Source organism: Chlorocebus sabaeus, chromosome 5 (genome assembly GCF_047675955.1).
Source record: "Chlorocebus sabaeus isolate Y175 chromosome 5, mChlSab1.0.hap1, whole genome shotgun sequence".
NCBI lineage: Eukaryota > Metazoa > Chordata > Mammalia > Primates > Cercopithecidae > Chlorocebus > Chlorocebus sabaeus.
The window spans coordinates 54,001,448-54,016,828 of record NC_132908.1 but is presented as its reverse complement, the minus strand read 5'-3'; the positions used below and the strand labels follow the sequence as shown (position 1 = coordinate 54,016,828).

The following is a 15,381-nucleotide window of genomic DNA, read 5'->3' as shown; positions in this document are numbered from 1 at the left end:
CAGTTCTCCCACACCACGTTCCCTCCGCCTCTGCACTGGCAGAGCTCTCTTCCTCTCTTTGCCTGTCACTCCTGCTCACCCTGTGGCCCCTGTGTCGGTGGCACACTTCCATTGCTGCGCGGGAGTGCTGGGATGGGGCTGCGGGTGTTATTTCCCCGTCCCTGAACTCATCACACCTGTCTGCCCTCGCTGCTGTACTTGCCACCCACAGCCGACTACAAGACCCAAGAGGGCAAGGGCCATGCCCAACCTATGCCTCATTCTGTCTCCTGGCCCCCACGCCATATTTGGCACATAAGGACGGCTAAAAAGAAATTGTAGAAGAGGTCCACTCCTGAGAGGGAGTATTTATAGTCTCAGATCTGCCAGTTATGGGTTTGAGACCTTAAGACAGGTCTCTCATCTCTGCAAGCCTCTACAAAATGGGAGAACACCTAGATCGCAGGGCTAGCTGATAAGACAGAGACTATCCTACATACATTCAAGTACTTTGAAAAGGACCAAGTAATTATTCCATAAAACCTGGGATTCTCCAGGGGACCTGGAGCCTCCCCCTTTGTCAGTCAGACTGTAGACAGGTATGGCTTCTCGTCTCCCTCCTGGCTATGGAAAGAATATTTATCTCCTAAGACTCTACTTTCAGGGATCATTTCTATGGTTGGTTACCAGAGAAGTTTCTCTGAACATGTAGAGCACTGGTAAAAATAAATAAATAAATAAGAAATCATTTATTTATTGAGACAGAGTCTCACTCTGTCGCGCAAGCTGGAGTGCAATGGCGCGGTCTTGGCTCACTGCAACCTCCCCCTCCCGAGTTCAAGTGATTCTCCTGCCTCAGTCTCCCGAGTAGCTGGGATTACAGGCGCCTACCACCACGCCTGGCTAATTTTTGTATTTTCAGTAGAGACAGGGTTTCGCCACGTTGGCCAGGCTGGTCTCAAACTCTTGACCTCAAGTGATCCACCTGCCTCGGCCTCCCAAAGTGCGGCATTACAGGCATGAGCCACCGTGCCTGGCCAAAAATAAATTTAAAAAAAGTTTATCTCCATTGTTTATTGTGTAAAATGTCACATCTAACAAAGTATGTTTGCTATGTAGAATGCCAAAGGAAGTGTTGATTTAGTAACTCATTACTAAATTTCCCAAAATGAGGCACATGGATAGTCCTAGGCCGTTCTCAGGAAGGGAAAGCCCCAGCTTCAGGCATATTAAAGGCCCCAGAAGGCCTGCAGTGAAGAAATCTATGAACGTGGATCAACCTGCGGGTTCCAAAATGTACTTGATCATGAAGCTCACTTTTTAGGGGCAGGGGTGGAGTGTTTCTTCTACAGAACTAGGATTCAAGAAATTACACCTTAAAAACACAGACTTAGAAAGCTGCTATAGCCAGAGCTAATATCTGGGGTTTTGTTTTTTCAGTTATTTACTTGCTACTTAATAATAAAGGCCCAAACCAATAATTTCCTAAGTATTCAGAGTGGTGTGTGGCCCATGATCATGCCACATTGAGTAGCTGTAGTGGAAGCCCTGAATTTCTGCCATGTCCCACCTGTCAGCCGTCTTAGGCCTTAATTGCTGAGAGTCCTGTTTGCCCCCGTGCAGATGGGGTGCCAATCTGAACCCTGGACAGCTCTGTTCAGGGGCACCTTCCTGGCACTATTTATTTTGGGCCTGTAGAACCTAGAGTTTAAGCCACAAACGGACATTTCAGGGGGTGAAACCTCGGCTCCTTTAGAAGCAGATGGTACCACAGCTGCCTGGGGCCTTGCCCCCTTTGCCAAATGGTGATGGCCTTGCCTCTGAAAAGAAACAGGCTTTTCCACCCAAGACTTTGGGAATCCTTAATGTTCGTTTTCCTAAACTAGCAGGACCTCATTCCCAAGCATGTGCAGAATCCAGCTGTTTGGCAGGAAGAGCACATCCTGTGGCTGAGCTTTTACTCCTGCTGCTACCCTTCTCTTTCCTTGAACTGGAGAGAAGGTGAGTAATTTCACACCTCATCATTTTCCCCCCATCATTTCAAACCCACTCTAGTTACAAGTCATTTCTTCCTTGAAGCAAATTATCTCTTCGCAATTTGTGAATATTCATTGCCTTCTGATAGTTCTGTTCCAGAGGCACACAGTTATTTGAAACTTTTTGCTATTTAACTCCTTACAAAAGGGTTTCAGTTGGCTTTGAAAGCATAACCACACATAAGACATCTTTGTACCTACCCAGTGTCTTGCTATGAGTTGTTCAGTGAATGTTTATCTTATGTAAACAATGTTTACAATAAGGATTAATTTAAATGATCACAACCATGATACAAAAGGCTGATTTACTTTGCCAAGTAGAACACCTACCATAACATTACTCATGTAAAAATATATAAAACTGTGCTGTAAAGATTAGTTACTGGCTGGGCATGATGGCTCATGCCTGTGATCCCAGCATTTTGGGAGGCTAAGGCGGGCAGATCACCTGAGGTCAGGAGTTCGAGACCAGCCTGGCCAACATGGTAAAACCTCGTCTCTGCTAAAAATACAAAAAAAATTAGCCAGGTGTTGTGGTGGGCACCTGTAATCCCAGCTACTCAGGAGGCTGAGGCAGGAGAATCGCTTGACCCCAGGAGGTGAAGGTTGCAGTGAGCTGAGATCGTACCACTGCACTCCAGCCTGGGTGACAGAGCGAGACTCCGTCTCAAAACAAAACCACAACCAAAAAACAAAAAAATTAGTCACCACAGTAGTACTTAAAGGATTAAAATTACAAACATAAGCTCAGCTTACAAAAAGCATGAAATTTGAGCAGGTGAAACTACTGCAGATTTGCCAAGGTGAAACCACTAACTACTAACTTTAAATGTGGGGAATTTAACTTTGATGGGTTCCTATATAAGCCAGCACTGTTTAAATCACGAAATGGGGGAAACACAGGTATATTCTTAGTAAATTAAAACTTTTAAGCTGAATGTGATGGTGCATGCCTGTAGTCCCAGCTGCCCAGGAGGCTGAGGCAAGAGGTGGCTTAAGCCAGGAGTTTGGGGCTGTAGCCCACTACCATCCCACTTGTGAGTAGCCAATGTACGCTAGCCCAAGGAACAAAGCGAGACCCCATCTCAAAAACAAACACCAACAAAAACTTTCATGGCCTTACCTGATCATTCTTACTGGCACAAACAGTCCTCTTTGGAAAAACAAGCATTCAGGTTAAACACTGGCAACTCAACTGTTGACTATCTAGATACAACAAGCGCAGAGTAAACTGCTAGGATGATAGGAGTCTCTCCCAGGGTCATTCATAGTAAAACTTTATTGAACAGAAAACCCAGCAAAGGTTTTCACCTCCGCAAAGTTCCCCTTAGTTTAAAGTAAAGCACTGCATTTTAAAAAGCAATTATACATAAGTCTTTCCTAGAAAAGTCCTGCTAAAACATGTCTAGCAATTTCATTGATTATATAAAGTAGTACACTTAGTGTAATTTAAACATTCCAACAGGAATCAAATCGTACCAGCAGAACCACTTCTGCATCTATGACTTCTATGTACAAACACACATGCAGACACACACATTTGGAAAAGTTCCTCAAGCATAAACATGCGACACCTAAGGCCTTCTACTTACAGTGCCTATTAAACTACATACAGTATATATTAAAGCTCTTCAGAAAAAAGACATGAGAAGCCTTGGGCATTTTTTGTTCACCAATTTGTATCGTGGCTTCACGTTTCTGCTTTTGCTTGATCACAAAAGCATATCATCCTCCATGCTGTGTTTAAAGAACTCATCATTGCCATGTCCAGGAGAGGCGATCTAGCTGGAGTCAGGTGATACAGTCCATTCCTGTCAAAGCCTCCAGCAGCTACAGCACAAACACCATCAGTTTGCGATGGCTGGGGGGCCTTCTGGAAGAAGAGAGGCAAAGAAAGTCTTGAAGACAAGCCATGCTGTGCTCATAAATGAGGGGCTGGTCTGCTCGCCATCTAGCACGTCCCTGTCTGGAGGGAGGTGGTTGGGGTCTTCGGTTTCAGGATCGGTGCCTTCCTACAGGTAATGAAACACAATGAGAAAACGATTAGTGCTGTGATGAATACCAAATAATGTTAGGAAAGGGTAGGGTAAATCCCTGCCCCCCGCCCCACAGGCACAGCAGCAGGCAGCCAGGACCCCAGGGCATGATGCCCTAGGCTGGATAGGGCTCTTTCTCAGGCTTCCACAGCACAACCGTGTTGATGTTGTCGAGTTTTGAATACTCCTGGCAGCAAATATCAGAGCAAATGAAACAACTAGATCTGCAACTATTATTATTTTTGAGACAGAGTCTCACTCTGTCACCTAGGCTGGAGTGCAGCGGTGCAATCTTGGCTCACTGCAACCTCCGCCTCCCAAGTTCAAGCCATCCTTCCGCCTCAGCCTTCCTAGCAGCTGAGAATACGGGCACAGCTAATTTTTATATTTTTAGTAGAGATGGGTGGTCACCATGTTGGCCAGGCTGGTCTTGAACTCCTGACCTCAGGTGATCCACCTGCCTCAGTCTCCCAAAGTGCTGGGATTACAGGCATGAGTCACCACACCCAGGCTTCAACTATTATTAAACTAGTGGTTAACCACGTCATACCAGTTCTTATGGTATAACACACTGTTACAGACCACTGAACGCTCAAAATCGTGGGTTTAAAAAAATGTTATTTACTTAAGCCAAAATGCAAATTGCCACATGTCAAAAATATGTGATAGAATGTGATGGCACATTCGATGTTTTAAAAATAGCTGCTGCTCTAAGAAGAAATGTGAACAAATCATGAAATATTTAGCCCAAAAAAATGGTAAACCACAAGCTGGAAATCTAAAGGTTAAGGATTTGAGAGCCTGGCATATCATGTCAAGCTTGCCTGGTCTTCACGGGAGGCTCCATACCTGTAAGTTATTGTTGGGGTCCTGATTTACAACGTCAGGAGGAGGACCATCATTTGGGAAGTTCTGAACCAGCCTCGGTCTAAATGGAAACCACCCAACGTGATGCCTTCAAAGGAAGCACATAAAAATCCAACTTAGCTGATGTCACAGTGAGACTTACTCAAGAATCCAAGGCTCCCCACCTCTAATCATAGCAGTACCCTGATGATAAGCTCACTGCAAGACCCATCTACAGAGGCGTTTGACCACTGAAGGCAGGGACTGTGTTTTATTCATCATTGCACTCCCAGCAATATAAATAGCACCTGGCACATGGTATGCACTCAATAAATGCTTATTTATATGAACTAAACCTTGCCCTTGAAAACCTGCACAAAGTGGGGAGAAAGCATATACCTACAAAACTATCATTATATATAACATAATGACAACCTGCATTTGGTCATTTAAATATATGATTCTAGAGACTACAGAAAATATTAACTAAATGTTTGATTTGAAGAAACCAATTAAATCCCAAGTCTTAAAACAAATATAACAAAATATTAGCAATGATTAATTGTGGATATTTGAGTGTTCATTATATTCTAATTATTTTTTATTTTTAAAAGCTAAAATAAAAATCCATTTTTACTATAAAGGAAAATTTATTCTTTTAGTTTCATCCACGAAGACTCATCACTCTAGGCCAGGCTTTCTCAGCTTTGGCACTAGTGACATATTGAGCCAAATATTTACTGTGGGAGTTGTCCTATGCATTGTAGAAAATTCAGCAGCACTCTTGCTTCTACTAACCAGATGCCAGCAGGACCACTTCCCCTAGATGTGACAAACAAAAATACCTACACACTGCCAAGTGTCCCCTGGGGAGAGAGAGTACAAAACCACCCCCAGGTGAGTACTGCTCCAGGCCACAGCTAAAACCAAATGTCAGGTATGTGAAGATTCCCTTGCCTTTCAGGGCTATGTTAACAGTCAGTGCCTGACCTTTACCCTGGAAGGCAGCTGTGGCCTGATAAAGGCAAATATGTTCTCATTCAAAACAAATACAATTTGCTGTTCCATGCCTCAGTATGGCTACATAATTCTGGTTTGTGAGCCTGGAAGGTAAGGTAGCTTATCTAGAGGACAAGAGAATATTCTTATATTAATACAGGATTGATATGTTCTTGGGACCATACAACCAACCAAGGCATGAATTCCTTGTACTGAAAGTGCCAGAATGATATACTATTTATTATGTATTTATTCTAAGACAGGGTCTTGCTCTGTCACCCAGGCTGGAGCACAGTGGTGCGATCTTGGCTCACTGCAACCTCTGCCTCCTCAGTTCAAGCAATTCTCCTGCCTCAGCTACCCAAGTGAATCACAGGCCTGCGCCACCATACCCGGCTAATTTTTTGTATTTTTAGTAGAGATGGGGTTTCACCATATTGGCCAGGATGGTCTTGAACTCTTGGCTTCATGTGATCCTCCTGCCTCGGCCTCCCAAAGTGCTGGGATTACAGGCGTGAGCCACTGTGCCCAGCCACAGAATGATATACTATTTAAACACACCTCCTTCTACAGTAACTGAGATTGCTCAAAAAAGAGCAAAATCTGGCCAGGCGCAGTGGCTCATGCCTGTAAAACCAGCACTTTGGGAGGCCAAGGTGGACGGATCACTTGAGGTCAGGAGTTCGAGACCAGCCTGGCCAATATGGCAAAACCCCGTCTCTACTAGAAATACAAAAATTAGCCAGGTGTGGTGGCAGGTGCCTGTAATACCAACTACCCAGGAGGTTGAGGCAAGAGAATCACTTGAACCCACGAAGCGGAGGTTGCAGTGATCGTGCCATTGTACTCCGGCCTGAGTGACAGAGCGAGACTCTGTCTCAAAAAAAAAAAAAAAAACACAAAAAACAAAAAAGAGAAAAATCTGCTTAGTGTGAACACAATGTAGTGTAATTTGTATTAGAGAAACCATCTGCTTACAGGTACATAACAACGGTGGCCCCCATGACCATGAGGAATCTGCTCAGGGAGGAGTAGAAGTAGAGGATACTGAGAAAAACAGAAAATGTAGCTGCTGAATAGGTCCAATCCAACCAATCTCGATTTATTTCATCATCTTCTTCCACAATAGGGCCACCTTGTGCATTCATCCGCAAATTTTGATTGGCTCCAGGATTAACAACCACTTGAGGAGCAGCATTCTGATTGGCTGGCTGGTTTTCAGCTGGAAACTGGTTGTGAATAGGGGCTGGAGCAGGTGCAGAGACCACAGGTATCTCTTGTGCACTTGGTGGTGGAACAAAAGCCCCCGATGCAGCAGTGGCTGCTAAACTAAAATAAAAATGACAGAGGCATATACTGTTGAGACCAAAGCACCGTGAAGTCTGTGGCTTATTTACACAGCAGTCTTTTACTGTTAAGAATTTGAAGTAGGTAGATATGCATTTGATTTTTCTTCAATTTAGTGAAGAACTTCCTTACTAACTATATCTATAAATGCCTTTTCTAAGAGAAGCCATGTGGTGAATTTCACCTGGAATTAAACATCAAGGCCACTGTAAGATTATGGCACAGTAGCAAATTAAAATCTTCACAAAACTTTGAAGGTACCACAAATTGAAAAGAAAGTAACATGTTCTAAATAAAGTCACTAAACTGTGTATCAGACAAAAACACCCTTGTGTCAATATACAAATCAGGTAACAGCTGTCATTTACACTCTACTCCACCCACAGACCAAACAGAGCAGAGCTCTGCAGACTGATGAAAATACACTCATCCCTCCATTCTGAACTTTACAGGTAACATGGATAAAATTCCTCTCAATTCCCGGGAGCCCTGGCCACACCCAGCACAGCGGGAAGGACTCACTATTGCATGTAGTACTGTCGTGCATATATCTGCTGGAACCAGGAAAGCTGAAGCCACCCATAGGGTGTGTAACCGGAGAAACCAGGACCCAGGCCTTGGAATGCCTGCCGGGCAGCTTCAGGCCTATACACAGATTTAAAAAAAACACTCATTTTGAGTGGGTTGAGTATGAGCAAATGAAAACTAAGTTTAAATTAAAATCTAGAATTCAAATGGAAGAGACAGAAGAATGGGATTTATGGCAGTTACATGGTAAATGACTGTATGATGCACCCATGTACCATAAGCACGGAAGGTACTAAATGACACAGCACTTCTACCACAGTCCTATCCCACAGGAAAACAACAGCCCTTGCCACCTACTTGCTGAGTGCACGTATAAACAACCTTTTGGGGTTAAGTAGACAGATCCCTGCTCAGTTCTGACTTGTTGAGTCTCACTGCAAGTCTCAACCCACTGTTTATCTTTTAGAGGGCAGCTCAAAAGTCACATTTCTCCCAGTCTTTCCTGAAGGAAATCTCTCCCATCCTCCTGATATCCACACTTCTTCCTCCACTCTCCATCTGTATCTATAGTGATGTGTGCATGTGGCATCACCTGCGCATGCTTACTAACTACCTGGGGTCCTATACAGGCTGCTGCATCCACAGCAGTCTCACGAAGGAGATTTTACAAGGGGAACCCAAGTACAGCTCAGGGAAGACAGGGGCTTTACACAAAGTCACCGAGCTAGTTAAGTAGCAAGGCTGGATTTCAGAGCTGGTCTGATGTCAAATGCACGCTTCTTTAATCAGGCCACACAGCCCTCAACTTCATAGGGCAGGTGTATGTGGGTTATCTTTGGCTTTGTGCTTCTTACACAGTGTATTTCTTCAGTAGTACATCACAAAATTGAAAGCATAATAGAACTGCCCGAAGATCAGAAATTGGTTATGTGGTCATTCCTGCAGGTCAACTCGTATCTTTAAGCACAGTTATATGTACTGGCTGTTCAATAAGTATTTGTCAAAGGAAATCAAGTTTAAATATGGTGAGATTCAGAAAGTCAAATATGAGCCTCAATTCTCAAGTTAGGAATAGTTGAATCAGAATAAGGGAAGAAGTTTTAAGTTTTTCTAACCAATAATTTTCTATCCAATAATTATCCAATTTATATGCTGACAATCTTTTAATTAAATTCCATACACAGAGTATTTCTAAAATAGTATTCCAATACAAGTAAGCCTTGGTATGATACTGTTTTTGATCATTTAATAAAATTACAGTGCATGGAAATGAAATGATAGAGTGCTTTTAAGATTTTTGTTAGATCTAATAATGGCATTCTAGATATACAGGGTAACTAAAAGGTTTTCATAGTTATATACTCAAGTATATAGGGATGAAATAACATGATGACTGGGGATTACTTTTAAATACTTAAAAAAAAAGGGGGGGAAAGGGTAATAGATGAGGTATGGTAAAACTCTGATTGTTATTTATTAGGCCTGGATGATGGTGTGGGGATTAATTATCTAGTCCCCACTGTTGTTTATATTTGAAAGTTCCATTAAGGGAAAAAAAAAGAAAAACTCACTCCTGAAACACCTGGCTTTATAAAATATTGCATATAAAAACTACTAGGAAAAGGGGGATGGGGGATTGGAGAGTTATGGAATTTCAACTTGTAGTTAATGAAGTTTTCCCAAAAAACAAGGTATTCCAAGAGCTATAAAAATCCAAAGAACACAGCATTTAGTTTTGACTTTTGCTCTAAAGAAAAGCTTTGATGGTTATAAAAAACGGCCAACTTTCCTAGTACCCCTAAGTCTCTGGAAGAATACTTCTTAAACAGTCTCTCCCTTGTTGTCACCCATTGTTACAATAAAGCACAAAGCCACTCAGCAAAGCAGCTGCACAATGCTTACAACAGCTTTTTCTCCTGCAGCAGCGATTTCCTAGCATGACAGCAACCAAGTGGCCAGCACAATGGAAGGATAAAACACCTACATTTTTTTTTTCAATATATGCATTGCCTACTTCTTAAATTTGTGTATACTAAAAGGCTGTGTATTAAGAAAAGTTAAATATATAAGACATCTTTAAAGCAAAGCTATTTGTAAAGCAAAATTCTGTAGGTTTAAAAGTTCTGATTATATACGTGTAAACACACCTTACTCTTAAATTGATGCAAATGAGGCACATTCACGTTGCATAAGCCGAGATCTTTATTATAACACTCACCTTGAGATGTTCTCCCATTCAGGGGAAGAAAGGTTCCGTAGAACTTCTCTTTGCCTTAAACCATCACTTGAGGAATCCTCAGGATACGGTCCCCGATTAGAACCAGCGGGCTGCTCTGTGGATTCAGCCACCTAAATAAGTGTAACATGAACACAGAACAAGGGAGCTGATGCAACTGTCTGAAATCAAGCGAGAGGAATTATTTTGCTGTCAAGGGCTTAATGTCTCCTACCCCCCACCTCTGAACGTGACAAAATTAAATAGAAGCAACATTATGTAAAAAATAGTCTGACGTTTATTAAACACAATTTTCAATACACAGATGCTAACATATTCATTTTTTCCCCTACAGTAACGATGCTACACTTTCATTAAAATTTCATTAAAATCTTCCAATGAAGTTGTCATTGGTGAGAAAGCTTCTTGATAATGGTGCTAAACTTACTCATTGCAGAAATCTGACCAACCAGATTTATAAATAGAACCCGGCCCAAACTTTCTAAAATAGTATTCTCATACAAGTAAGCCTTGGTATGATACTGTTTTTGATCATTTTTTAAAAATTACAGTGCAGGGAAATGAAATGGTAAAGTGCTTTTAAGATTTTTGTTAGAATTGATAATGGCAAAATAGGGAATTTCCTATGCTCTGTTCAGATGTTCTAGGAAATATAATGCAAATTTAGAGTGCATCACTACACCAGAATACTAACACCATATATGTGAATAAACATTGTGAAATGAAAAATGAATGTTTTTGTCTGTCACATAGAAGTCTTTAGAGCCAGGTCCAGTCGCACATGCCTGTAGTCCCAGCTACTCAGGAGGCTGAGGTGGGAGGATCGCTTGCCCTCAGGAGGTTGAGAAAAGCCTGGGCCACATAGCAAGACCATATTTAAAAAAAAAAAAATTCTTTAAAGATCACTTGATAAAGACTCTGATCTTTTCCTATCCAACTAATCATAATGAAAATTTCCAGAGGAAATATATTCACTTTTGTACTCTTTATAAAAATTAATGGCTCCTTTGAAAAAACTTGCTATGTGCTAAATTCAATAACAATCCAATCAGTGTTAGTTCAGTAATCTCGATACACAGTAACCATAGATCAAATCATATCCCAGAAGATAGTGCAATATGTAACTCCACTTTTCCACTACAGCAATAATGGAACAATCTGCTACTATGAACCTATCACTTGTGTTGATAATACAGTTTCTAATTCCTAGGAAAGAAACAAAATATTACTTGGTAATAACACCATACAGTCTCTCAATAAAAGTTTTATCCAACTTCTTTTATTACTCCCCTGAAAGTCTGAATGATACAAATTGTTATCATCATGTAGAAGGAGACACACCTTGGCGCTGACTTCTGGCATTTTTGAAGGACTCTTCACATTGCACACCAGATGCAACACATGCCGTTTTTCCTGCTAAAAGTAATAAGAAGGCACTTAAGGACCTGAACCTAACCTGGTGAGTGCTTAAAAACATTCAGAAGTTAATGTGTAAGTGAGGTACCTTTGGAAGCAAGTCCCTGAGACATTGGTGATCCAACAACAGCTTCCCAGAATAAATTAACCTCTGGTCCTCCGGACGCTGATCATGGAAAGAAAAACATAGGTCAGCATTTTCACCCCCAAAAGTTCCTAAACACAGAAGAAACTGTTTTATACAAGTAATTTGATTATGTGTGTTTCCCCCCAGCATCATGGGAAAATACCTTCTCAAAAACCCCACATACAAAACTTCTATTTAGAAAGTGTCTAACTTTAACTGGTCTCTAACATGCAAATAAACACAGAATGGCAAATTATCGGCTGGGCACAGAGGCTCATGCCTATAATTCAAGCACTGTGGGAGGCCAAGGCGGGCGGATTACCTGAGGTCAGGAGTTCGAGACCAGCCTGGCCAACATGGTGAAACCCCATCTCTACTAAAAATGCAAAATTAGCTGGGCGTGGTGGCTTATGACCGTAACCCAAGCTACTCAGGAGGCTGAGGCAGGGGAATCACTTGAACCCGGGAGACAGAGGTTGCTGTGAGCCAAGATCACGCCACTGCACTCCAGCCTGGGCAACAGAGTGAGACCCTATCTCAAAAAAAAAAAAAAAAAAAAAAAAAGGCAAATTATCTCCAGTCCAAACCTATGGCAATGTACTTCTTAACTCCCAGGTAAACTGATTCCTGTTACTAAAAGCAACAAACAACAAACAGGGCACTTACAACCAAATCGAGTTCGGTTTCAGGGAAAACTCAGAGTACTCCCAAGGCCAGCCTTAACCAAATCCACCTAGCAGTGCTCCAAAATAATGTGAAGCTATCCTAAACTGAAGCCTTCACAGACGATTTCTTGGCATACAAATGCAGTTATAGAGGAGATGGCATGTGGGTGACATTATACACAACCACCCTGTGAGATTTAGTATCCCTGTTTTAAGGGAGGAAAGTCGGAAAACCGACTTGTCCAAGGTCATCTGCTGCCACAGTGTCACAATTCCCACCCCTCTTCTCCATATCACCGATTTTAACGCCATAGGGACTGCACACTCTTTTATACAAATCTCATTTTTAAAATCTATTTGAAACTCCTTCTAAACTGTACTTAAAAATAATGGCTTCAAATAATATTAACATATAAACTGTCTATTGGAGATCACTAACGTGTTAATCTACTCGTGCCAGAATAACTGATTATGCAAAACCTGGAATAAAGGTGTTCCTGCCAAGTAGCTTGAGATAATTAAAGCAAGCTGTTTAAAACAAACAAAATGGCAAAAAGTGCATCTACTTATCCATATACATCAGGACTTTTTGACACTGTAACTGAACCAAAATAAATATACTGAATGCTGTGTTCACCGGTTTTCTCACTGACAGGTGAGAACTTGAAAGGTAAATGCTAATATATACATAAATTTGTAGAACAGTACCTTTTGTATATGTAGGGTCCTGCATTTATTAGAGTTCAACCACTAGAAAAGGCTAGAAAACCACAGCTGCCAGTGGTTTTCATTTTCCCCCTTTTAAAGGCCTAACTTGATATTGAGTCTTCACGCAGATGGCTGATTTGAAAAATATTAAATAGGCCGGGCGTGGTGGCTCACGCCTGTAATCCCAGCACTTTGGGAGGCAGAGGCAGGTGGATCACGAGGTCAGGAGATTGAGACCATCCTGGCGAACACGGTGAAACCCTGTCTCTATTAAAACTACAAAAAATCAGCCGGGCGTGGTGGCGGGCGCCTGTAGTCCCAGCTACTCGGGAGGCTGAGGCAGGGGAATGGCGTGAACCCGGGAGGCGGAGCTTGCAGTGAGCCAAGATCAGGCCACTGCACTCCAGCCTGGGTGACAGAGCGAGACTCTGCCTCAAGAAAAAAAAAAAAAAGAAAAGAAAAATATTAAGTAAAGTCAACGACTATTACAAAGTAGGCCTTCTCATAATATATCATTTTCTACCACAGAAAACAAATGATAAGTATGTTTCAGCCATAATAATTTTTAGACACAAATTTGTATACCTGAGAGGTATTTGTTTACAATCTTAGATCTTCAGACTGAACAGATGGGAGCCGCGTTCCTCACCAAAGGAAGCCCTCAAGAAAAACCCTCCTCCAAAACCCTGCCTTTTGCCATATGATGCAACCATAGGCTACACCTGCTTCACCAGTTTGTGTACCCAGTAGCCATTCTCATGGCAACACAGCCACCCAGTTTCTTGGAAGCAGTTAAAGTGAAACTGAAAAATGTGCCAGGGTGAATTCTAGAGGACATGGAATGCAAGCTTACTAAATAAATAGGCAAATTTCAAAATAACAACTCAGAAGGAAAACTCACTTCTAAAACATTCTTAACCATATGGAACAAAAACAGACACAGGCGCTACCACAAGTTGGGACTCACGACTTCACTATCTTTTCCTGCCCGGGTGCCCTCTCCTGTGTGATGAAGAATTATGCTCGTGGGCAGTGAAGAACACTGCTGACACTTACATAATATCAGAGCAGAAAGTAAATACAGGAAGGGCCAGCTTAGAGCCTCATCACGTGGTGGCCAGGGCAGGCGGTGCTAAGGGTGATGTTGACAGATGTGTCAACCAAAACAAAGCAAGGAAGTCTTGCTAATAATGGAGAGGCTGCCGTCCTAAAACCAGACTGAAGGCTACTCCTGCCTGCTTCCCTTCTCAGTTGCTCTTGGTCAGAAAGTGCACGGGACTCCACCCCGGGACTCGGCAATGGCTGCGCGGTCCAGTGCGACAGGGAGGGGCACGGCGGAAGGTGGACAGGGAGGAGAAGAGCCACGTCCTGCTTCTGGGTGTGGGGCCTTCCATCCACAGTGTCTGGGCGGTCCCCAGGTTTCTCAAGCCACGGCCCCGGGTGGCACCTGCCCGCTCCTCTCCCCGCAGAGAGGCTGCGTTCAGAAACCTCATTTTGCAGCACGGATGTTTTCTTACTCCTAGCCATTGGATGCAAGCCCAGTTAGGAACACCGAGTTGCCTGGCCGCTGGGGGGAAAGAGGCTTGGAGGGTGAAATGACTCGCCCAAGGTCAGGCTGCTGATTACTGACGGCCCCTGGGCAACAGAGGGGAGCCCGCGTCGGCGGGGCAGGGAAGGAGAGACCACAGCCCTCGGGGAGGTGACCGGCCGGGCGATCGCAGCCGTCAAGGGGAGGAGGCCACAGGACAGGGCAGGCGGACGTGGCATTCCTAGCAGAGGGCGGGGGACCACAGCCTAGGGGCGGGAATTCGGGGCCGCTCTCACCGGACGCTCGGGGTAGACGCGGCTCAGGTGGGCCTTGAGGTGGCCCACGCTCCAGCTGCGGTCTCCACTCAGCTCCAAGTCGCGGTGGCGCTGGTTGGGGCTCTTCACCAGGAGCGTGACGGGTTCGGGTTCGGTCTCGGACTCCATGGCGGCGTCGGGGCTCCTCTGCGCTCCGAGGTGTCAGACAGGCGGCGTAGCAGCCGCCCGCAACCTCCGCAACGACCGTTCGCGTCTCTGGGGCGCGCGCCCCCGCTTTGGGCGCCTTTTATAGGAGCCCCGCGCCCGGCTCCGCGGACAGAACGCTCTGTGGCTGCCGCCCATTGGCTGAGGCGGAGGCACTGTCCCAACGTGGCCCAATCGGCGCCCGCATCCGGGTGGCAGAGGGCGGACCGAGCACGTGGGCGCGGGCTGATGCAACCCGCCGCCTCTGCGTCACCCCGAGGCGCGGCTGCGCCCCGGGAACCCGAGTTCGGCGGCCATGTTTGGGTGCGCTGCAGGCCGCGCGGGGAGCTTGGCCTGAGACCTGGGGGACCCCCAGCTCGGGTGGCTGAGGGCGCCCGAGGCAGGGGGTAGGGAGTGGGGTATCCCAGCAGACCCCAGTTTAGCAGTCTCTGCAAATTGTTTCCTCACAAAG

General features: G+C 44.1%; 1 protein-coding gene and 1 pseudogene across 3 annotated transcripts; one reads left to right on the top strand and one right to left on the bottom strand.

Annotated features, from left to right (window-relative positions):
* The first annotated feature begins 627 nt into the window (after positions 1 to 627).
* LOC119627795 (small nucleolar RNA U3) lies at positions 628 to 745 on the top strand (annotated as a pseudogene).
* A 2,531-nt stretch (positions 746 to 3,276) lies between these two features.
* On the bottom strand, positions 3,277 to 14,998 carry HERPUD1 (homocysteine inducible ER protein with ubiquitin like domain 1). 3 transcript variants are annotated; one of them, XM_007993398.3, is made up of 8 exons: positions 14,748 to 14,998; positions 11,512 to 11,589; positions 11,349 to 11,423; positions 9,990 to 10,120; positions 7,766 to 7,888; positions 6,875 to 7,225; positions 4,901 to 5,006; positions 3,277 to 4,027 (listed from the first exon to the last, which is right to left on the bottom strand). In XM_007993398.3, the coding sequence occupies exons 1-8, from the start codon at positions 14,892 to 14,894 to the stop codon at positions 3,863 to 3,865; spliced, it is 1,176 nt and encodes a 391-aa protein (XP_007991589.3). In that variant the 5' UTR covers positions 14,895 to 14,998; the 3' UTR covers positions 3,277 to 3,862. The 3 variants fall into 3 exon arrangements, with proteins under 3 accessions (XP_007991589.3, XP_072871501.1, XP_007991590.3); XM_073015400.1 differs by having other exon boundaries at positions 3,280 to 3,888; XM_007993399.3 differs by lacking the exon at positions 3,277 to 4,027 and having other exon boundaries at positions 4,906 to 5,006; positions 7,032 to 7,225.
* Between the last annotated feature and the right edge of the window lie 383 nt (positions 14,999 to 15,381).

Bases quoted from the DNA above. Each gene is read 5' to 3' on its own strand.
- HERPUD1 (XM_073015400.1), bottom strand. From the start codon at position 14,894: ATGGAGTCCGAGACCGAACCCGAACCCGTCACGCTCCTGGTGAAGAGC. The intron at 5,007-6,874 runs GTAAGCAGATGG...CTTCCTTTGAAG, and splicing joins GCCACCGTTGTTATGTACCT to GCATCACGTTGGGTGGTTTC. The intron at 3,889-4,900 runs GTATGGAGCCTC...CTCTTCTTCCAG, and splicing joins ACCCCAACAATAACTTACAG to AAGGCCCCCCAGCCATCGCA.